This window comes from Culex pipiens, chromosome 1, assembly GCF_016801865.2.
Source record: "Culex pipiens pallens isolate TS chromosome 1, TS_CPP_V2, whole genome shotgun sequence".
Taxonomy (NCBI): domain Eukaryota; kingdom Metazoa; phylum Arthropoda; class Insecta; order Diptera; family Culicidae; genus Culex; species Culex pipiens.
Genome location: NC_068937.1, coordinates 102,744,577 through 102,769,370, shown reverse-complemented (window position 1 = coordinate 102,769,370; position 24,794 = coordinate 102,744,577). Strand labels below are relative to the sequence as shown.

The following is a 24,794-nucleotide window of genomic DNA, read 5'->3' as shown; positions in this document are numbered from 1 at the left end:
TACAAATGGTGACCATATCTCAAAAGGTTTTTTTTAAGTTCCTCACCAGAATCGATATAGTTTTCGTTTATCCGGGTTGCTGTCAGACACGCAGTATGGCTTCCGGAGAGGCAAGGGAACAAGCGACTGTCTAGCCTTGCTGGCCACAGGAATCGACATAGCCCGTGGTAAAAAACAGCAAATGGCTTCTGTCTTCCTAGACATCAAGGGTGCATTCGATTCAGTCTCCATCGATGTGTTGGGAGTAAAGCTGCGGCGGAGCGGTCTCAATCCGACGATGTGCAACTTCCTCATCAACCTGTTGTCAGAAAAACACATGCACTTTGTGCAAGGTGATCTGGCAATCACCCGGATAAGTTACATGGGTTTGGCACAAGGCTCACGCCTAAGTCCATCCATGTATAACTTTTACGTCAGCGATATCGATGATTGCTTGACCGGAGACTGCTCCCTTATACAGTACGCAGATGACGCAGTGGTTTCAATCGCTGCCAAGAAGGAAGTCGATCTGCTAGAACCCTTGCAAGATACCCTGAACAACTTGGCCCATTGGGCAGTTGGAAAGGGTATTAAATTCTCTCCGGAGAAGACGGAACTGGTCGTTTTTACGGGGAAGCATGAACCGCCGCAGCTCAATCTTTCTCTTTCGGGAAAGACTATCGAGCAGTCGGACCACTTCATGTACATGGGTACCATCTTTGATCAAAAGGGAACATGGGGGAAGCACATCAACTACCTGAAGCAAAAGTGCCTGCAAAGAACTAATTTTCTGCGCAGCGTCTCTGGCAACCGGTGGGGTGCTCATCCTTCTGACCTGCTTCGACTGTACAAGACAACGATACTCTCGGTGCTGGAATATGGCAATTTCTGCTTCCAAACAGCTGCGAAATCACGCTTGTTGGTTCTCCAGCGGATACAGTACCGAAGTCTTCGCATTGTCTTGGGATGCATGCACTCAACTCACAACATGACCCTCGAGGTCTTGGCGGGAGTGTTGCCTCTGCGAACTCGTTACTACGAACTGTCTTACCGGTTCCTGATCCGGTGTGATTACAGGAATAAACTGGTAATTGACAACTTTGAAACGTTGCTGAACCTTCACGTTGAGTCTCGGCGCATGCTTCTATATTATGACTTTATGTCATCGTGGGAGTGGAGCCCGAGCACAACGGTACAGCGCACGCCTCCGTTAACCAGCAGCACCCTGATTGGCTTCGACACGTCCATGAAAGCCGATACTCGCGGTATCCCAAACCATCTTCTGCGGGGGGTTGTACCGTCGATCTTCGCATCAAAGTACAACCATGTTCCTCCAAACAACAGATTCTTCACCGATGGCTCCAAGCTTGACGGCTGTACGGGCTTCGGTGTTTATCATGAATCTTATCAGCTGTTCTTTAAGCTGAAGGACCCGAGTTCGGTTTACGTCGCAGAGTTAGCCGCGGTTTACTGCGCACTGCGAATCATCGAGACCATGCCACCTGACCACTACTTCATCTTCACCGATAGCTTTAGCTCTGTTGAGGCTATCCGGTCTCTGAAGCCGACCAGGGAGTCTACGTTTTTCCTCACGGAAATACGTAAGACTTTAAACAACCTGGCGGCTCAGTCCTTCAACATCACGGTGGTGTGGGTCCGCGCTCATTGCTCGATTCCGGGTAATGAAAAAGCGGACTTGCTCGCCAAGAAGGGTGCTGAGAGTGGAGACATTTTTGAAAGGCCAATTAGCCTACAAGAATGCTACGGTTTTCCGAGGCAGCGTGCGCTTCTGGATTGGCAAACACAATGGGACGGCGACACCAAGGGACGTTGGATGTATTCCATACGACCTAAGGTGCAAAGAAAAGCCTGGTTCAAGGGAATGGACTTGACGCGTGGATTCATCAGAACGATGTCCCGCCTTATGTCGAACCATTACTCGTCCAAGGCTCATCTGTACCGTATCAACATGAGTGATACGAACTTATGCGACTGTGGGCAGGGTTATCAGGACATCGACCATCTCGTATGGGCGTGTCCAGATCACCATGTTCACAGAGTTAAGCTGAAAGATACCCTCAGGGCCCTAGGAAGACCACCAGAAATCCCGATGCGAGACGCGTTATCTCAACTAGACCTTGATGTTCTCTATCCGATCTATCAGTTCCTCTTAGTTTCCAAAATATCCATTTAGTTTTTCTTCAGTTAGTTTTCCTTCAGTTAGTTTTCCTTCAGTTAGTTTTCCTTCTGTTAGTATAACTCGCCTTCGGATAAGCCGTCGTTTCTGGTTGCACCGGAAGCAAAGCAAGAACGCCCCAGCAGCTGGACACCGAGTTGCGGCTGAGGACAAAAGCAAAGGCCAGCAGAGCCAACCAAGACCCCTACACAATCCCCCTTCCCTTCCCACGCCTTGTCTTTAACATCAATCCCTTCCCTACTAACCCCGAGTAGGCCGCGGGTAATCGGCTCCCCTCCCACTAACATTTACACACAAGATCCTCTGTAATTATTAAGTCAAATGTAATTACAAAAGCCGACTCGGTCCTAACCAGGTCCCAGTACCGAAAAGGACCTAATAAAAATAATTTTATGAGAAAAAATGTAGTATACGTTTTGTTTGACGAATAAATAAATAAAATAAACATATACGGCGTCCTATCTCGCCCAGCAAAATGGTGTCGATAAAGTAGTCGGTTTCCATGGAGAAAAAGTGGAAAACGTGGTCTAAAAATAGCGACGCCATTCCCCTGTTAGCAAGAAGATACATTTTCACGCGCAGCGTAAAACGCGCAAGTGTAAATGCGCTGGAGTTAAAGATTCGACTTGATGACTTGTCGATCCTTCGAGCGAGAACGAGCCGGGACTTCGAATTTGATGTTTTGTATGTGATTCTGTATAAAATCAAAAATTTAATAAGAGAAAATAGGGCAAAAATAAGACGTAAAAAACTTATATGGCAATATCTCAAGAATTAATTTTTGGAAATAAAATTACATTCTTTGAATTTGAAAGCGTTATCTGTAAAGAAAAGTCCAAAAGTTAGATCTCAAAACTAGTTTTGACCACTTTTGCCGGTCCTAAATTTTGAATCGAACAAGAATTCTCGTCTCCGACTCCACGGCTACAAATCAGAAATTTAAAAATTGTTGGTTTTACGAGCGGTTTTTCAATGATGGAAGGCACAAAATTTCAACAGCGAGATTAAGAGATACTTCAAATTTAATTGTTAATTTTATTTAAAACAAATATCTGGTCGCCGGCATGGCCAAATGGTTACACTGTCCGCTTTGTAAACGGATGATCATGGGTTCGATTCCCGTCTGCTCCAACCTTCCATCGCAAGGGGAAGTAAAACGTCGGTCCCGGCCTTGGTTGTTGTTAGGCCGTTATGTCATTCCAACTGTAGGAGTCGTCTCTACGCTATAAGTACAAACAACACTCCAAACCAAGCCTGCTCCGGTGGAATCGCTGGTGGTGGTTGGACTCGCAATCCAAAGGTCGTCAGTTCGAACCTTGGGGTGGAAGGTTCCTTGGAGTAGAAAGAGTTTTGGGTGCTCTCCCCATTCAAGCCTTCGGGCTCCTAGGTTCGAGCAGAAACCTTGCAATAGAGACCACAAAAGACTTGGGGATCGTTAAATCGGTTTGATTTCAATCTGATTAAATTGGGGTTCGAAGGTCATGCACTGCAAATTAAAAACTCTATATTTCATTAAATTTTTTATTTTGTTTTTTTTTGGAAAATTATTTATCATCTGAAAACAAAGCAAAGTAACAACATTGGGTTAGTTACAAAACGATTAACCTCGAGGAAACCCCTTTTAAATTAACCTTCGCTCTCATCCGAACCCTACGTTGTTGAACTCTCCACTCTTTGTTTGATTCCATTCCCATTCCATATCCCTATACTCCCATCACAAGAGAGGTAGACACCGGGAAGAACATTCACAAATCGCCAGCATAACTCAGACACCACCGAATCGAATCTGGATCGGATTTCCGTTCCGCATTTTGTTGTTTTGTTGTTGCTGTTGTTTATTCCCTTTTGGGTTCGTGTCCATTTCACCTCACCGGGGAAGAATCGCGTGTGAATTGATGCAGTTTTGATTGAGCCCTCTCTCCTCCCAATTTGGCTTGACCTAATATTTGACTATAATTTGGCGTGAGTTGTCGTGTCTGGTCGTTTCTCATCTTTCTTCGTTTATTTTTATGTTGGAATTCCAAGGCTTTATTTCAGTATCATTAAGTTTATACAATGTTTAGTTTTTTTTTAATTGAATTCACAAAAAAGTTAGTTATCAAATATATATTTTTAATTCTTCTTAAAATTAAAAAAAAATCAAGACCCAACGTCTCCAAAGCCACAAGATGAATGAACCCCCCCAATACCTAAAATTTAACCTAAAATTTCTCCTCGTGGCCAGGGCAGGGTCCAGTTCCTGTTTTCTTCTTCTCTACCTCCACCTCTATCAACCCCCCGAGTCGGGGAGGGGGTTTATCATTTTAGTCGCTATTTTACAGCTTTGATAATTTAGCCCGGAGGCTAGAAATTTTGGCCAATCTCGTGCGTGTTGCTGCAGCAGCCGCAGCAAAAAAAAACTCCCCAAAACGAAAGAGAAAAACCTCGCGCGATCCGACGACCATCAAAGCCTGCAATCAGCAGCACAACCCGGGCTCGGGACTAATTATTGAGGAAACATAAAATCAATAAAACCACATTTCCTTCCCCTGGTGGAGGGGCCAGCGGATTTTTTTTTTGGGAGACCTTTTGGCTGAGACCCTTCCCCCTACTTCTTCCGCCCAGAAATCCAAATCATACCGTGACCGATGCCAATCGCACAGGGGGGGACTCCACGAGGTGCCATTAATTTGGACAATCTCTCTTTTTTGCCTTTGACCGCAGCATCCAATCGAAACCAGCTGGACACGCAGCATATCCAGTTCGTGGTCCTCAGTCAAACGAGTTGAGCCCCCAAAAGCATGGGAGGAGGAAAAAAAGAGCAAAGTTCGTGGGAAGGGGAAGATCATAAGTGAGTTGGAGTTGGCCGAAAGGGCAACCTTCCCCACCTGGAGTTGGCTGTGGATTTTTGTGAATGGGATTGTGGGATCGAAGATCGATTGAAATGAAACTTTGTGTAATAAATTGAACACATATTCGAATCTTTTCGTGATCGTGCTTTCTGGACAGGGGTGTGTTTGATGGGCTTGAGCTAGGTAGATGCGCATTTGGCTGAGGGCGCCTACAGTGCATACATGATTTTTAGGGCGCTGACAGTCACTAACTGATATGTGAGGCGCTTATAGTGGAAACGTATTTTTAAACTTAAAAATAAAACAAAATCCTAAAGTACCTAAGCATACACATGGTTCTTGATGGTTAATAAACAAAGCGTAGATTAAATTAAAATTAAAAAAAATTATGGTAAATTTACCTATTTTAACAAAGTAGTACTTATATAACTTAAGTTTAATTTTTGAGATTAAAGATTACTATGTTTGCATAAATTTTATTTTTGGTACGATTTCTGCTGATATTTTTTTTCTGTGATTTTGAATCAATATTATTAGAAATTAAAAAAAGTCTTGTCGCAAAAAGAGCGATACACGCCTGTGAATCCGTTGCCGAACCCGCAAGGTTTAAGAGGGCTAGATTATAAGGTGTTACGTCGATTCCGCATTATCAGAAATAAAAGTTATTTTATGTTTTTGATTTTTTTTTCATTCAAAAATGTACGCACCTTCCCGCAAATTTATTTTAGGAAAACATAATAAAAAGAATTTCAAAAATTCATTAACGGTTAGTAAGGTAATTCGCTTGGCTAAACACTTGCTTGAAAGTGTCAAAGATTTCAAGAACCTGTAGGTTTGAAAACATTATTTAGTAAACTTCAAATATAAGATCAAACAGACAAACAGTGACTTTTGCCCTTAACATACACAAACTTCACATTATTTTTGAAAATTCATAAAATTGACTCTAAACCTAGTCGTAAACCCTTTCTTTGTCCCGTCCTACTCGATAATGAAAATGCCCATCCCCCAACGTGGACAAATAAAAATGTTTTGTCTGCAGCGTGGAAAAACGCAACCCATTGCAATGAAACAATAGAATCTTTTAGTTATTTAAAATTTTTAAGGTCGCACCTATCATAAAAGATAACTCTATCTACACATAATTAAATTTGATCCATTTTGGAATTGATAATAAAAACTGACTCTCGCGTATTCAATCCAGAAGTCAGAATTATATATTAACAGGGTATCCAGATCCACGGTAAGTTTCGGAGAACAAATCTAAGATAAAAGTGAATATTTTTTATCGATTTTAATGTATATTTCTATGGAAAAATCACATGAAATTGATAGAAACACGTACATTCATATTTATCAAATTTGTTCAAACATGCCTGGAATGACTTGAACGGGACCATCCATAAACCACGTGGTCACTTTAGGAGGGTATGGTGATTGTCCACGATCCATACAAAAAAGTTTTTTTTGTATGGACAATTGTCCACGAGGGGGGTGGAAGGGTGGGGAAGGTAACAGATTCCCAAAAAAGTGTCCACGTGGTTTATGGATGGTCCCAACTTGAAAATAACATATAAAAAAAATCCTTATTCAGTTATCCGAAAAACACAATTACTTAATAAGGAAAGGAGGCAGAATTCTTAAAATAAAGGAATTTCGTACTTTTTTTTTATTTCAGTGTATGGCTTTTGAACTTTATCTTTGCAATCAAATCGGAGAAAACAGATTGACTAGCTCTCAATAGAATAATCTGATGCGATTTAGTATTACCTAAAGCGTCCAATTTCCCAGGGTTACAAAATTCCCGGGAAACGGTAAATTTTAAATTTATCCAAAATTGTTCTTATATTGGTTCTGGTTAATATTCTTTAACAAAATTGTATAAAATAGCAACTTAAATGATCAAATTAAGTGCGAGGGTCAATTAATGCCTTAACTGCTTGCAAAAACATTTTCAAGAAAATATATTGATATTCTAAATCTATAGACTATTTCTAAATTTACTAGTATTTTTTTTTTGCAGTGATATTTTTCCAATCACAGTCTTTTGACGGCGAGTAAAATGAATCCATGCTTCAAAACCATAACATTGCTATACATTATGGCTCTGTGAACAGTTTGAGAGAATATGATAAAGAATAATATTGAGACGACGTTGAAATGAAAATAAAAAATAATGAAGAAAATATGGATTTGTTGGCAAATCTTTTTTCTTGAACAAATCTTACTTCTTTGAGCTCATGAATAAATAGATAAGCATTGAATTCACCTTAAATATCAGCTTTTTCACTTGAAATATCATTTTCATAAAATCACCTTCTACATAATACGAAGTAATTTTTTTTAATGATTCAGCTTAGTAAATGATTTCGTCTAAAAGAACTTTCATAGCAATAAAAGTAGTTCAGTTCATATTAAATCTCTTACGCCCTTGTTAGCTCAAGTTTTTTTCTTGATATTAAACTGTTAACACTTTATAACAAATTTGCCAATTTTTTTTTTATTTTGAATGACCCTCTCTGAGACATCAATTGATATTTTTTTCAATTTTCATCCAATTTGGCCATGGTAAACAAAACCGTAAAAAAACATAATTTGATCTTGGCAGAACAGGATACCTAAGTTTCAAATGATATAACAACAATTTTTGTTTAAAAAACTAACCAGAATTATAATAGTTAATTTTCATTTCATAATATCGTAATTTTTGTTGCTCAACGAATAAACAAGATCCTTGTTGTGAAAGCTTCAGAAACTAATATTTTTTGAAATATTTATACTTTGATATGAAATTTTCAGGCGAACTGAATGGTTATAAGAACAATAAATCGAAATGAATAAAATAAAATTGAGTTTTTCATTACTATTTTTTTGAAAATTTAAAAAAATGTGCCAAAAAGTTAAGAAAATTATAAAACTATATTATGTGCAATTATCGTTACTTTTAACGGCATTGCTTTATTGAGACAAGAAATTGATATCAAAATTTTATTTAATTTCTTTAAAAAAATAAATATGAGCATTCAAAATGTCTCAGTTAACGCTTTCTACTGTGTAACTAAGCGAAATTCGCATATCTCAGCTAGTGTCGAACAAATACTGATATTTTATTATGAGAACTTGTTCCGAAAATTGTTCTTAGAGATCTAATTGATAAAGTCTAGATTATACAAAGTGGAATCAAATTAGATAATTTAGAAGAATATGTGCAATTTGCATAGATTATGTATATGTATTAGGATGTAACAAAAATTACATTTTGGCGGACATTCAGAGGTTTGTTCCGGTGGTCATACTGAGCTCAAATCCCAAATATGAGCTTGATTGGATGTAACAGGAGCTGGTGCTTTGCATTTGAATTTTAAATGGGATTTAACCCGTAAAAAGATTATTTTTTTTCAAAAATGTAATTTTATAAGGCACTTTGGCCACTGAAGCGCTTATTTTCAACATCACTGGCGTGTAGGCCCGATTCTTGCACATCTTTTGGTATATATAACATTGATATTTGAAGCACCCCGGAGCTCGGTACAGACCTTAAAAGTTTGGCATTTTTTCGAAAAATCGATCCCAGCATAATCAAATGGTGTCTCGGACGCCACGAGATGCGACTTATATCTTTTTTACGATTCAGTAGCCAAAGTGCTTAAAAAATATAATAAGCATATTGTTTCAATCAATTTTCAGTGACTTTCCAAAGAAAAATCTGATAAGATCGTTATAAAATTCTGAGATTCTTAGAAGAAGTTGCACTTGGGGCTAAATATTATATTTCAATTTACCCCTCAAAATTTCGGGGAATAGACTTTCTTACAAGGTGCAAAATATCAGACCTACCTTATTTATCTAGGTGAACTCTAAATAATCACACCGTGTACATTATACACTGTATGACTTAATTAAAATCAAACTATGTTTCATTTCCCATATCAGTTCTCGATCTATAAAGTAAACGAAATCACTTAGTAAAGTCCTCTACTAGAAAAAAGTTGCCACATAGAGCGATTTATTTTGAGTCCCTATCACTTCGAAAAAAAACCTTAACCAGAAGCGAAGATCTCTTTCATCAAAAAATAAAACAGCAATATTGATTCTTGCACTGTAACTTGACTTTTGCCCGCAATTTTCTCTCGCACTTTTGACAGCAAAAATTCAAAAATCTAGGCAATCACTCGTTGTTTATTTACATTTCCAGTCGCAGTTTCCACCAAACTGAACTTTCGCGCTTCAAAATTGCGAGTGACAGCTAGAAACAAGCGATAAACCTCGGCTCTCTTTGATCATTTTTGAGGAAATTTGATTTTTTCCAAGCCAGTTTGACAAGTCGCAATAGTGCGATCAATAGCAATAATTTAGTGCGTAGTCCAAGTTAGTGAGAGTTGCGCAATATAAAAATTATTAATAATGGAACTGATTTCAAAAGTATTCTTTTTTTCAAAGCTTCGGGGTAAATATTCCGAAAAACTCTACCCGTCAAAAATAATCCTCTGTTAGAGGATACAAAGAGTAGGTCGGCCTACACAAGTCATCTGTTGGAAACATGTTGACAAAGCGATGCATAAGGTTTGCATGCCCTGTGAGGCTGTTGCTGCGAAGTGGTTGTTCAAGAATGCTACACCGTTAAATACTGTAAGCACAGAATTAAAGGATGAATAGCACGTATTTACAATATGAAAGATGATAATGTTCTCATAAACATTGATGATCGTGCCAAAAAAAATAAAACGCATTACGCAAATGAATGACGAATTAGATTTTGCGCACTTCCAAACAAATAAAAAATAAATCAATGCGATTGTGCTTTTAAAACGAGCTCCAACATTTTTACCAATTCAGAGTATCGATTCACCTGAAGGGTAGGCTAACTCCTTCAATCTGAGAAAGTCATTTGAAATCATTGGTCCAAATTTGATACATTTTGGTGAGCGAGTCGGCTTCTCTCGCTCTTGGGGAAACATATAGTTGCGTGCGCACAACAACCAAAAATCATTTAGTCAAATAAAAAAAAACTTATGCATCGCAAGAGTGACAAAGCTAAATTTAAATGAAACAAACAACAAACCATCGCGCAGCGATCGCGCATCGACTAAGCGACTTTGCGACTGACTGCGACAGCACTACCTTGGAACACTGAAATGTTTGGTTGACTTTCCAGAAAGAGTGCATATGACTTGAAAAAAAGAAAAGGGCGCTTCAAAATTGAGCCAAGAAATTGGTGAAACTTGGTGCAAGCCCTTTTATGGTCAAAAATATCGTTTAATTTGAATATTTTTCCTTAAAAAATAAATAAATTTAAGCAAACAGCTAAGTAGATGTCATCTACTCAAATCTACCCATAAGCACACCCCTGTTCAATTTTTTTCAGCCATAAGGGCGCCTCCAGCCAAATTTTCATATTGAGAATATCAATACCAGGGCTGCGGAGTCGGGTCATATTTCAAACGACTCCGACTCCGACTCCGACTCCGGCATTCTCAGATTAGCCGACTCCGACTCCGACTCCGACTCCGGCCTACCAAGTCTAGCCGACTCCGACTCCGACTCCGACTCCAGCTTTAAACAAATGGTTGGCTCCGACTCCGACTCCGACTCCACATATTTTTAAATGTTTCAAAAGTTAGATAACTATTATTAGTTAATTATTTTTAATACATTGATAAATAGGATTATTTAAATACTATCTAAGCGTCATGTTTTTCTCAAGAAAAATAAGTAAAGTAAAAGTAAAGTAAATAAACGGAAAAAAGTTTCTAGGTTACAAGTTTTATACGTTATGGAAACAGAAATCAAAAAATATCTTCAGTTTTAGAGGCATTTTGAGAAGAACAGTTTTGTAAGTAAATTTGGATTTATTTGCTTAAACTCAAATTTGAAAATATTTTTTCAAAGCTAATAAATTTAAATATTAAATTGTTATTTTGAATGAATAATTAAAAGAAACCTGGTCTTAACGATCTATCGAACATTAAAATTCAATTTGCTTACTTTCAGGCTGACATTTGTAAGAAGCACAGTGACAGAGATTATAATTGCAAATCAATGTATCTAAACAATTTCTTCGTGGAAAGGACGCTTAAGATGTCCTTTTCAAATATCTGTGACATGGAAAATATTTTACCCTGGAAATTTTTAATTTATTTTAATTTTAAAATTTTATATACTTTAAAAAGGAGGCGCACGATACTTCGTGAATCTTCACCTAAAACGAAGCTTTATGAATGATCTTGCGCCTCCATCAAAATATATGAAAAAACTTAAAATATAATAAAAAACAAATATCCACAAGTAAAATATTTTCTAGGTTACAAGTATTTCATTTTTTTAAGGTACATTGATTTTCAATGATAATCACCTTCCGTCATATTGGCGTGGGACAGACAGTATGAGAAAATTCGTACCAGTTGATAATTTTGATTTTGTTTTTTTTTTAAATAATATTTCAAAAATAAATTAAAATCCTATATTTTGTTCTATACATTTTTTTATTACTTCATTTTTGTACTGAATTCTTGAGATTTGTTCAACGATAATTTGCAACGATATCAAAATAGTTTTGCCAAAATCAACATCATCATCAACATCAACAATAAATGATTATTTCAAAATTTGTTGCAACTTCTTTTGATATTTTTTGTAAGTTTCAATTATTTTAAATGCAACACTTTGATTTTCTTGTACTCAGTTATAAACAAAATGCGCATGTTGAGTTCCAAGTAAGAGATTGTTATTATCGTTAACACAATTAGAGCTTTCCAATCACAATAAAAAGCTTCAAAAACATAATGGCATCTGATAAATCAATATTTTATAGGATGTTTTATAAATTAAGCTGTTATAAAGGAAATACTGAACAATAAAAAAAAACATATTTTTTGTTGAATTTAAGATAACTCCGACTCCGACTCCGGGTTATCAGAAATCTTCGGCTCCGACTCCGACTCCGACTCCAGCGCTTAAAATTTAGCCGACTCCGGCTCCGACTCCGACTCCAGCTGCTCGAGTTTTGACGACTCCGACTCCGACTCCGACTCCAGGTCCCCAAAAAGACCCGACTCCACCGACTCCGGCTCCGACTCCGACTCCGACTCCACAGCCCTGATCAATACAATTTTTTAAGTCGTAGGGGCGCCTCCAGCCAAATTTTCATATTGAGAATATCAATACAATTTTTTAAGTCGTAGGGGCGCCTCCAGTCAAATTTTCATATTGAGAATTTCAATACATTTTTTTAAGTCGTAGGGGCGCCTCCAGTCAAATTTTCATATTGAGAATTTCAATACATTTTTTTAAGTCGTAGGGGCGCCTCCAGTCAAATTTTCATATTGAGAATATCAATACAATTTTTTAAGTCGTAGGGGCGCCTCCAGTCAAATTTTCATATTGAGAATTTCAATACATTTTTTTAAGTCGTAGGGGCGCCTCCAGTCAAATTTTCATATTGAGTATTTCAATACAATTTTTTAAGTCGTAGGGGCGCCTCCAGTCAAATTTTCATATTGAGAATTTCAATACATTTTTTTAAGTCGTAGGGGCGCCTCCAGTCAAATTTTCATATTGAGAATTTTAATACATTTTTTTTTAATCCTAGGGGCGCCTTCAGACAAACTTCGCTCCTCGACTTGGCGACTTTGCGACTGACTGCGACAGCACTACCTTGGAACACTGAAATGTTTGGTTGACTTTCCAGAAAGAGTGCATATGACTTGAAAAAAAGAAAAGGGCGCTTCAAAATTGAGCCAAGAAATTGGTGAAACTTGGTGCAAGCCCTTTTATGGTCAAAAATATCGTTTAATTTGAATATTTTTCCTTAAAAAATAAAAAAAATTAAGCAAACAGCTAAGTAGATGTCATCTACTCAAATCTACCCATAAGCACACCCCTGTTTCTGGATGCACGTGCATTTTGGGCTTAATTTAGTTTGGTATGCCATTTTGTGCAGCTTTCAATTCCTCACCTTCAAAGATCCCCTAAAATTCGATTTCAATCCTGAGATGTTCAACGAAACCGTGAAAATCCCGTGCAATGTTGACACTCTTCATACTTAAAGGTGTTCCGAACAGATATGATATGTTGCCACAGACTGCAAGTGCGACAATTGGCCAATGGAAATTGTTTAGCTACACAGAAAAAAAAATCATGGTAATATTACATCTGGGAAGGGGTACATCTTTTATGTCAGACAAAAGGTGTAATTTTACCTCTGGAAATGTGTAATTTTACCACTTTTCTGGTGTAATGTCACTTTTTCAGTCTTAATTGAGGTAAAATTACATCATAAAAGAGGTAATATTCAACCTTCCAAAATTAAAGCTTCCAAATTTACATTATTTGTTTCTGTGTAGATGTAGTTTTAAAATAAAGTCTCTCTATACCAGTGAACTCGCCGGATCGCAGACGCAAGGGCTAGGTTTGAACGTATGCAAATCAATCAAATCTTTTATAATGCAAATGTTGCCGTGTTGTGGCTCTGAACTAAAAGCGCAAGAGAGCAATTCCAGCTCAAATCAGGAATTTTTCTGGTACTTTTGTACCCGACCCTCTCCGATTTCAATGAAACATTTTAGACATATTATCCTAGGCCTATATAAGCCATTTTTGTGTATTTGGAGCCAGTTGCACTAGAAAATGACATTTGAGAAGGGCGTAAGGTATTTAAATATTTTTGTATTTTGTAATTTAAAAATTACTGTAACTCAAAGCCGTTGCATCGTATCAAAAAGTGGTCAAAGACAAACTTGTTTGAAATTGGACGGGCTTTCTGAAAAAATACACTGAAAGAAAAATACACGTCAATTTCATGTGATTTTTTAAATTTATATATTAAAACGAGTCAAATTAAAAAGCTGTTAAAGGCAAACTTATAGGAAATTGGACGAGCTTTCTGGTAAAAATAATTTCGAGACTGAAAAATCAAGTCTGTCATTTAGAAATTGCAAAAAAAACATCAAAAAACCTATTTTTTCAGCATTTTTATGTTTAAAACCGCTGTATCTTCACAAGAACTGGACATAGGACAATGGCCAATATGGAGAATTTTATGTAAAATTTTCTGGGGAATCGATTCCCACTACCGGTTTTTGAAAATTTTGACGTTTAGACCACTTTTCAAAAAAAAAACAGTTTTAGTAAATGATTTTTGTATTTTTTTAGGAGAGACATACCATCCTGCACTTTTCGTGAGTCTTTTTGGTACATTTGAGGCTATTTCCTCAAAAAATTTTAACGAAAAAGAATCATGACATCACCTTCAAATTTAAATTTTAAGCATAAAAATTGAAAAATCTCATGAAATTGGCGTGTATTTTTCTTTCAGTGTATTTTTTCAGAAAGCCAATTTCCTACAAGTTTGTCTTTGACCACTTTTTGATACGATGCAACAGCCAAGCACCAGCTTTGAGTTACAGTAATTTTTAAATTACAAAATTCAAAAATATTTAAATTACTTACGCCCTTCTCAAATGTCATTTTCGAGTGCAACTGGCTCCAAATACACAAAAATGGCTCATAAAGGCCTCCGGAAAAAATTATTTCCCGGTTCCCGGGAAATTTGTAAATTTCCCGGGAATTCCCGAAATACAAGCAGAAGTATACATTTTCCTACCGTTTATGCACCAATGTTTTGAAATTATACAATAAATAATAATTAGAAAACCTGATTTATTTAATTTATTTCAATCTACTGTTCATATTGAACTTATCAGCTTGTCTGTAAATTTCATGTCAAGGTTTAATTCAGATAATATTTACTTTTGAAGAATGTCAATTAGTTAGCATATAAACCTTCCTTGGGTTCATACGAACCCAATGCAACAAAGAGCACCTCGATCCGACGCTCCGTATTGAACTGATTCGCGTTCGAACAAAACCGTCGAAATTTTTTATATATATAGATGAAAATAAGATATTTACCTCTTCCGGCTAAGATTAAATTTGTGATTTGTTCAACAATTTTGATAACCTTGGCCATCCTTCAAAAAGGTTTGTGCGAGACGAATTTGTTAAAAGTATTCGAGAAATTACAGTTTGAAGTTATAAATTAATGAAGCACTTGAGCTACCAAGGGCGTGAAGGGTTAAATATGAAAAAAATATCGTTTAATTTCAACCACTTCTACACTATGAAAATTATTTAACTTAACTAAAATCATACCATAAATGAAACCATGAAAAATCGTAAAAAACAGCTTCGTATAATATGAAATTTACCCAAAGAATGCAACATTATTTCAAAAACTTGCTTCATATATTTGAAAACTTTGAGTGTTTCAAGTTAAAAAGCGCTAGAAATTAGATTTTTAAGGCAAATCCAATGATTATCTATCTATTCACATGTCGAAAATACTGGTTCTGGTATAAGTTATTTGCCATGATAGACATTTTTTCTGCATGATTTTTTTCATTTCAATTTTATGGTCACTGAGACAAATTTAAAAGCAATTTTATGGTTGGAGAGCATAGATTTTCACTGTTCAAACACTTTGATTAAAAAAATACTTCTCAACAAAAAATACTAATTATATTTTTTTCGATTTGGTACGATTTAAAGACAGCATAAAAAATTAGAAAATTTATATATTTTCTCAAAGTTGGATGATTTTTTACAAGCAGTCAAGCCATTAATTGATCCTCACACTTATTTTGACCATTAAAGTTGCTGTTCTATACAATTGTGTTGCAAAATATTGATCAGAAACAGGATCAGTATAATTTTCGTAAAATTTAAAATTTCCCGGGAATTCCCGGGATTTCCCGGGAAATTTGTTGAAAATTTCCCGTTTCCCGGGAATTTTGTAACCCCGGGAAATTGGACGCTCTAATAGTCACCCAAAACCTCTTTACGCAAATGGACCGAAGTTTTGCTTCCCCATCCGATAGAAGGCCATGAGGATAAGGCGGGAACCGAACCCGCACCCCATAGCAACTAAGGTATCGGCATCGAATCGAGCGTTCAATTTTACATTTTACGTGCCTTTGTAAAAATCTAGAAACAATAAGGGGGTCACGAGACATCGAAAATTGGACATCGGATTCGTGATCAGAGACCAAAATAACCCCTTAGATCAAAGTTTCACGGAAATCAAAGAGGAGATCTTCAATTGCAGGAATAAAATATGAGCTCAATTGGCAGAAATTATTAATGAAATTATGAAGATTTTTAACCATTTTTATCAATTATGCGATTTCTATCAACACCATGGGCAGCTAACTACTTACAAAGCATCAAAAATCAATCTTTGAAATATAAACAAGGTAGACCAGATATATTTCGGTCAGGAATGTTATGCTGGCTCATCAGAACTTTGGCGTGTGGTCAAAGCTTTCAAAATGTAGACACAGTAATCAAATAATGATAATCTTCATTAATAGTAAACAAGCAGATTACTATGAAAAAATCACGAAATTATATGTTCACAAATAAGATTAATGCAGGATAAATTTGGCAATTTTATAATAAGAAGACATCAACTTCTTTGGTTGCTGTGCACCCTTAACAACAATAACAGTTTAAAAGATATCGAAGATTTTTTAACTTGGAAAAGGATCGAATTAAGAGCGAGTTTTTCACCAATGTGTAACAGGTCTTATTGAGGTACTCCGATTTGGATGAAACTTTCAGCGTTTGTTTGTCTATATATGAGATGAACTCATGCCAAATATGGGCCCTCTACGACAAAGGGAAGTGGGGTAAAACGGGCATTGAAGTTTGAGGTCCAAAAAACATAAAAAATCTTAAAATTGCTCGCATTTCAGTAAAACTTCATCAATTCCAACTCTCTTAGATGCATTCGAAAGGTCTTTTGAAGCACTTCAAAATGAGCCATAGACATCCAGAATTGGTTTCACTTTTTCTCATAGCTTTTGCAAATTACTGTTAAAAATGGATTTTTTTAAAACCTTAATAACTTTTTCCAACAGCCTCCAACACCCATACTCCTATAGGTCAAAAGATAGGTAATTACATGGACTATAAGCCTACGGTATTAACTTTTTGGCCAATTGCAATTTTTCTCATAGTTTTTCAATTTTTCTACAACACACATTTTACAACGTTAGTGTTTGCCCTGTAGGCCGCCATAGCGGCACTTTTTGGTCTCAATTTTGTCATATTCGAATCCTCGGAAAATTTCACGAAAGTTAGAAGTATTGGAGTTGTAAATTTGATTTAAAAACTAATTAAATAAAACATTTTTGAAAAAAAGAAATAGATCTTATTTACCCTGTGATCAATGCGTCAAATGCTGTATAAAGTAGGCGAAAACCTGTTTTACCCCCAATCCAACAAATTGTTAAAAAATATTTTAATTCATTCTAAATGGCATTTTTTTCAATCAAATTTACAACTCCAATACTTCTAACTTTCGTGAAATTTTCCGAGGATTCCGAATATGACAAAATTGAGACCAAAAAGTGCCGCTATGGCGGCCTACAGGGCAAACACTAACGTTGTAAAATGTTTGTTGTAGAAAAATTGAAAAACTATGAGAAAAATTGCAATTGGCCAAAAAGTTAATACCGTAGGCTTATAGTCCATGTAATTACCTATCTTTTGACCTATAGGAGTATGGGTGTTGGAAGCTGTTGGAAAAAGTTATTAAGGTTTTAAAAAAATCAATTTTTAACAGTGATTTGCAAAAGCTATGAGAAAAAGTGAAACCAATTCTGGATGTCTAAGGCTCATTTTGAAGTGCTTCAAAAGACCTTTCGAATTCATCTAAGAGAGTTGGAATTGATGAAGTTTTACTGAAATGCGAGCAATTTTAAGATTTTTTATGTTTTTTGGACCTCAAACTTCAATGCCCGTTTTACCCCACTTCCCTTTGTCGTAGAGGGCCCATATTTGGCATGAGTTCATCTCATGTATAGACAAACAAACGCTGAAAGTTTCATCCAAATCGGAGCACCTCGATACGACCTCAAGAACAAACCGAGCAATATTTACAAAAACTGCCTCTTAAGTCATCATATTCGAAGGAATCATATTGACATGCTACAATGTACTTGTTGATCATTTACAACATTTTAGGGCAAAAACGTCCCTCAACTTTAATCATCTGTCAAAACGAAAGGGTTTGTTCTAGAAACATGCTTTTAAGAGTTTTTGCTGGATTTGCTGACTGGATTTCTGTTCGTGTGGAGTTTCAACCAGCCTTATTTTTGGATTTAAGCTCAGTTTATCTGCTCAATAAAACCATTTTTTTTGTTTATGTTTTATCATACTAAAAATTGAAATAAACGATTTGGCTGAATAGTCTCGAAAACGATTATTTTCCTTGTCGCACGTCGCTGTTTGACGTTCCGAGAAAAACGCATTTTAATGTTTGACCTTGAATAAACAAAATTTAGAGCACGCAAAGTAAACAATGAAAAAACACGTTTTGTTTGGTTGACCATTATGGGCATTGTCCCGAAGTTTGGTTGAATTTGGTAGCTGGAGTCCCGAGTTGTGATTAAAAATGTTGACAATAGTCGGGTATGGACGTGTGTCGAACGCGTTATGACCTGAATTTTCAGGTTTTGTTAAGATAGCACGAAAAGATTGAAACTTTAATTTGACAACAATGCACGGAGTATTTTTGGTTTTTATTGAATATCTCAGGATTGAAATCGAATTTTGGAGATCTGTGAAGGTCATAAGTTGGGGCATTTAGAGCCGCACATAATTGCGTCCATTACTCAATTTGGCAAAAAAAAAACTGTGACAAGATAGCACGATCACGACGATATACTGCACAATCTGATATCAACATGGTAATCACTGAAGGTATTCAAAACATTATTTGCTTTTTTACCAATACTTTAATGCAGCAACACACAAATTTAAAGGAAACCAAAAAGCATTGAGAATGTTGTTTTCAAAACATCACTCCTCACTAGTTCACTCCAATCAAAACAGCTGCCGATCCGTTTCGCAAACTTTCTGCCCCCAAAAATAAAAACTTCATTCTAAATCAGTTTCCGTTAGCACCACTTCACAGCTCACACACTAATAACAACAACAACAACAACAACAACAACAAAACCAAACAGCTACGATATCTTTTTTTTCGGGAAAAATCGCAACAGCCACGCCAATTTGGCCACAAATCTTCCAACTTATAGATTTACGACCACTCGACCACACCACAAGGAGAGCCGAAGAACGCCGATCAAACTGGGTCAATAGGGTAGTCTGCACTCCTTCTGCCTTCTGAAAACGCCGAAAATTCACCACAGCTTCCTGGAGCGTTCTGTTATTTTTGGATCACCACACACGCACACGCGATCTAAATCACGAGATCACCATCAATAACCGCACCTTTCAGACGTTTCGGCCTCTTCTTTGAAGTTTGCCGCTCCGGCGTGTGTGACATTCTTACAGAACAACCGCTTCGCGCCACGGTCGCCGCAACAATGGTACAAACCTCAGGATCTCCACCTGATTGCGTGCGCGGACTTGCGGTCGAAACGTCACCCCGCTGAAAAGAAATATTCGAAAATTATTCCAAACACAACTCGGCGACACCCGGATGGAGTTGAAGATCCTGGAATCGACGCCGATCGACCGAGGTTCCGGGGGCCTAATCCCTCCCGAAAAAAAAAAACAAAAACGTTTCGATCGGTCGTTGTACGCGCCCCATCTTGATCGAGTCGCACGACGAATGTGTCACTTTTGCTGGTCCCCCGAAGATCGCGATCGCGACGACACGGTGAGGAGCGCGGTTCAGGGGGTGTGTGAGAGAAAGAGTGTGTGTGTGTGGAGAGAGGAGAGAGCACACATTCATCATCATTACCAGGGTGTGTGATTTCGCTCTCTTTCCTTTCGGCGCTTTCTCTCTTTCTTCGGCGGCGGCGCGCGCGATCTTTTAGAGGGTAGAGAGTGGAGAGGAAGAAAGTGGATCGCGGAGCGCTTTCTTCCGCGCAACCTTCAACTTGATCGTGGCTTCTTTCGGAAACGCTCCGGCCGAGGTGGTGGTGTGTATTGGTGCACGATGGTCTCTCGCTCTCTTCGTCGGGGGGGCTGTTCGGTCACACACATGGGGACCCTGTGGCCGAGGCCGGGCTTTGGGGGCCGCCCGGAATCAAAGAGAATAAAACCCGCTGCAGCATTGTCTTCCAGTCACAGTTCACCGGTTGCTTTCCAACAATTAACAGCTCCTCCAGCGCTCTCCAGTGTGTGTGAGGTAGTGTGTGTGAGTCTCAGATAAATAGACGTGACTAGTAGAGTCCTGCATTCAGTGTGGTGAGAACCCGGAAGCAGTACGGAAGCTAATAGAGCAGAAGTGAAGATGAAGCAGTTTGTCGTGTTGTTCGCCGTTTTGGCCGTTGCGGCTGCCGCCCCCTCGGAAACCGATGGATTATTGTCCAGCGCACTCAAATTCGTCAAGGACTGCGGCGACAAGTCGATGGTGCTATGCGTCAAGGTAAGGGCCGGGCCAGGCTCGAAGAGACCTCCGTTGTTTGCACCACCGATAAGCAGTTACTTTGTGTGATCCTCGATGATCTACCCCAAGAGACATTCTTGAAGCGCCGTTTAAAGTGAGATCTTCAGTGTTCAGTGTGTAGTACCTTGGACAATAACAAAACGATAGAACAGTGATCGCGACGCGATCGATCAGAACTCTTGCCCAGTGTGATTACCCTTTCAAACGATCGCAACAGTTGGATAGCGACGAACCCCCCCGTCAAGTGTGAAGCAGTAGCAAACATCTCGAAAAGATCCAGTTGGTCTTGAAGAGGAGCAAACGCGAGAAAAACACGCAGAACAAGTTTACCGTAAATGCTTTGCCCCATACCGGGGCACGCAATTACTAAACAAACAGAACTGTTTGTGGAGTGTGCGGAGATGATGATAATTGTGATATTTAGCGAAAATGATCGCGAGACGATCCTCGCGCAAACTCGTAGTAGTAGTCGTAGAAAGCGCGTTTCAGGTGATGCTCGAGGCCCGCGAGAAATCGGGAACATATCTTGGGAGAGAGAAAAAAAAATTAGCTCACTTCGTCTAACTGTATCGCGATCGCGCAAAACCTGCTTGAGATTGCGCCCATCTATTGGGTGTGTGTGTGTGTGTCTCGGTGTGGTGCAAAACAATGTCTACAGCTTCTCGGGCATCGCGTCGATCGCCCCTATCGATACCAGCTCAATCACTAACCTATATTTTCGCATCTCCTCTCTTTTGTCTCTCGTTCGCCGCCGCCCATCTAGGAACGTGCCCTCCAGTACGTCGACAATGTGCAGGGCAACATCGAGGTCACCGAAGGCATCACCCTGGTCGAGACTGAGAAGCCCACCACCGGACGCTCCCTGAACGAGGTTGACCTGCCCGCCGAGCCGGAGGCCCGCGAGTCCGAGATCGACAGCCTGCTCGTTGACCGCGCCGCCCGTTTCCTCGGATCGCACACCCTCCAGTTCTCCGTGCCCAAGGAGTCGATCGCCGACATGCAGCGCTCCCTGGATGAGGGTAAGAGGGCGTTCTCCCACGATCGCGTCGCTTCGCGGCATTATGACGATTATTACGTAGTCGCGACTCCGCCTCGGTTGAGCGACTCGCCGACGAAGAGGAAGACGCAACGAAACGAGCAAAGCGAGTTAGTAAGGCACTAAGTCACTGAACTTGACCTCGCGCAACGTGGTTGGATCGTGTGCCGAGCACGAGCGAGAGAGATTTACGGGCGGTCGTGCCGGTAGAGGCCGAAGCCGACGAGGAATTTAACGGGTTCGTCGCTTAAGGTGACGAAACTGATTCTTTTTTGATAAATCAAACAATTAATTTGAATGAACTTCAAAAGTCTAAAACTCTGCTCACACCTAGGTGGCGCTAGTAAAAAGTAAAAAGATGCTGACTTGCCAATTCCAATTTCATTCATGAGATCGCCAACATCCTCAATGTTGCACTTGCTTACTCCGAAGATCTCTCGGTGCAAAACTGCATTTCATTCACCAAATATACAACTTTCAAAGCGTTTCACCTACTCACACCTAGGTTGCGTGGTTGTGAAAGTAGCAAGACTATTACATAACCTCAATTTCAAGACCCATGAATTCAAATTACGACTTTTATTCAATAGATCCTCTTTTCGAAGATCAAATTCGATTTCAATCAAACGATTCCCAGGTGGTGACACCAAAAAGAGAATTGCATAACCTCAAAGCTCGTTCGTAACCAGCCGCCGCCGCCGCATCCGGCTCGCCAACCGTTACGTAACCGTCGGCAGCCTTTGAGTCCCAGAGGTCGTGACGAGCGGCGCGATTACGTCAGACGCGAAGCGAAAATCGAAAGTTCCGGGATAGCCGAGCCACTTTCACTCTCGAACCGGATTGTAACCATCGTGTGTTTGTTTTCCCCTTTTTTCTCCCCTCTCCCCCACGTGCAGCCCGCGGCAAGAAGAAGAAGGTCAAGAAGCTGCTCCTGCCCCTGCTGCTGCTGTTCAAGCTGAAGGCCGCCGCCCTCCTGCCCCTGGCCATCGGATTCCTCGCCCTGATCGCGTTCAAGGCTCTGATCGTCGGCAAGATCGCCCTCATCCTGTCCGCCATCATCGGCCTCAAGAAGCTGTTCGACAAGAAGCCCGAGCAGAGCTACGAAGTGGTCGCCCACCCGCACTACTCGCACTCGACCTCGTTCGACGACCACCACGGATACGCTCGCTCCCTGGACGCCCAGAACCTGGCCTACGCCGCTCACACCCAGTAAGCTTGCCATAAACATGCTGTAGCGCGATGCGACCACTCCCAGTAACGTGGGGGGGCTGGGCCCAGCCTGGCCCACCTTTTCCAAACCTTCATCCCCCCTCAACTGTCTGTCTGTGGACACTCTCGTCCAATTCTTCTTGATTTCGCGGAGCAACCGCCCCGACACAGGACACGGGCGCCCTCCGTGAAAGCGGCTGGGGCGCTTAGTGAAGACCACAACCACGTTTAGTTAAGTAGGTTACAATTCGCGGTCATCCTAACCTTCCCCCTCTCTTACAAGTGGTCCTGCCCCACTCTTTTCAAAACCTTCGGGCGGAAACCATCTTTCTACCACAAAAACCCAACCACAACCACTCTTAGATTAATTAATTTATTTGCGATGAGAAGATAAACGCGTATTTAATAATTTATTACTTTTTGCTCGAGAATATTTATTAGTTTATTTGTTTTTAAAACTAGCGTATTTTTTTCTCTTTCTCGAACTGTTCTCGACTTTTTTTTCTCTCACACACGCTCTCAAAACCTGTGTCTCAGCTGTGACTTGTCTGTACGAGGGGGCGTAACGCCCCCCCCCCTCGCTTAACTTTCACCAAACACCAAATAATGCTCACTAAACACCGCTCACTCACTCACGGTAGTAAACGAATTTAAAAAAGTTCTACTTGGGAAAAAAAGTTCAGTCGATGGCAGTCTTTGAGAAAAACCAGCAAGAAAAAACACCCCCTCGAAAATACGTAAAGTTCAAAATAGTTAAAATAGGATCTAATATGCCAAAAACTACGCCCCTGCAAACCCCCCTCTTACTGCAAATCGAAGTAGCTCAAAACAAGACTGTACTGACACCTGACACACCTGGGTTGGATCGCGCCCGTTAGGTTCCGTTTTTGGCGGGCATAACCCCAAAAAAATCGTAGCTGGCAGCGCGCGATTCCGCGATTTCGCAACAGGTGGTAGCACCTACTGCGAGTCGAGCCCACCCTTCCGGGGACTGATTAAGCAAGTTTCACGTGAAGAACGTTAAAGTTTATATTAAACTGTAGTAAAGTGACTTCTCTTGCTCCCTCTCTCTAATCTACTCACTCAACTCTAACTCTGCGTGTATCGAACGGGCTGGAATTGCACCTCGATTCCGGGCCTGATTCGGAGCTTTACCAAAACCAACTCTCTCAAGATAGAATAACAAGGAACTTAACTTTCTACCTCGGCACTCTTTGCCGCCAACGCCGTTCCCCAACTCAGCTAAGGTAATAAGACTTTTCAAACTTTCCCGTTTAAATTTTCAAATAACTGAATTCTTCATTCTAACTGTCGAACTCGTTCTCCCGAGTTTCCCACTCTTCCCGCGTTCCGCGGGCGTCTACGAAAGAAAAAAGCTACAACATCTTAAAAACAAATAACTATTGCAAAAAAACCAGCCTTGTAAGAATGATCTGTTCTGTTATTTATTGTTTAAATTATTGAAAGAAAAGAAAATACAATCAACTCACATCAAAAGAATGAAATAAAGATGAAAAATGAAAAATTAAACGAAAAACAAACTACTCATTTACGAGCAGCAAGAAAGAAATTCCTCCCACCCCTCGGTTTCGAATAACAGTTGCACTCCACTTGCAAAAGAGAAATCTCCAACCGGCCAAAACGGTCCTGCGATACACATTTGTTTTGCCGCGGTCAGAGACCTCCTCCACAAAACCGCAAAACACAAACACACTCGCACTCACATCACTGCCCCCTTTATGGTCCGAACCGTGAGTGTGTAAACAAAACGAAACAAAAAAAAACCGAAACCGGCTCGAAAGCGATAAATCTGCCCCCTCTCAACTTCTCTCAAGAGACCGCACCCCGAACCGGATTCGGGATTCGGACCTCCGTGGGAGCGCAGCTCCCCTCCCGCTCTCTTACCCCAAAAAAAACCCCATTGTCACCCACCCAAAAAAAAGGGAAAGTTCGTCCAATCGAAAGTGTCCCCCAAAGGCACACACCCGGCGGGGCGTTCCGACCCCCGGGGGGTCCCCCGCGCGCCATCAGTGAGCCGCGCCCCTTGGCTCCCCTGCGCGCTGCTTCGCTGCAGCGAGGAATTTCGAAATCGAAGCAGGCCGCGCGGGTCGTTTGTTTTCG

General features: G+C 39.7%; 2 protein-coding genes across 2 annotated transcripts in view; both read left to right on the top strand.

Moving 5' to 3' along the window:
* LOC120430148 (uncharacterized) overlaps nucleotides 1-24,794 on the top strand; it is a 62,246-nt gene that overhangs the window by 1,991 nt on the left and 35,461 nt on the right. The gene's annotated exons all lie outside the window — the stretch shown is intronic.
* Nucleotides 20,101-24,214, top strand: LOC120430146 (uncharacterized). The gene is made up of 3 exons (XM_039595231.2): nucleotides 20,101-20,407; nucleotides 21,192-21,447; nucleotides 22,361-24,214. The coding sequence occupies exons 1-3, from the start codon at nucleotides 20,273-20,275 to the stop codon at nucleotides 22,675-22,677; spliced, it is 708 nt and encodes a 235-aa protein (XP_039451165.1). The 5' UTR covers nucleotides 20,101-20,272; the 3' UTR covers nucleotides 22,678-24,214.

Coding starts and splice junctions, on each gene's coding strand:
- LOC120430146 (XM_039595231.2), top strand. CDS start 20,273: ATGAAGCAGTTTGTCGTGTTGTTCGCCGTTTTGGCCGTTGCGGCTGCC. Junction 20,408..21,191: donor CGATGGTGCTATGCGTCAAG/GTAAGGGCCGGG, acceptor CCGCCCATCTAG/GAACGTGCCCTCCAGTACGT. Junction 21,448..22,360: donor GCAGCGCTCCCTGGATGAGG/GTAAGAGGGCGT, acceptor CCCCACGTGCAG/CCCGCGGCAAGAAGAAGAAG.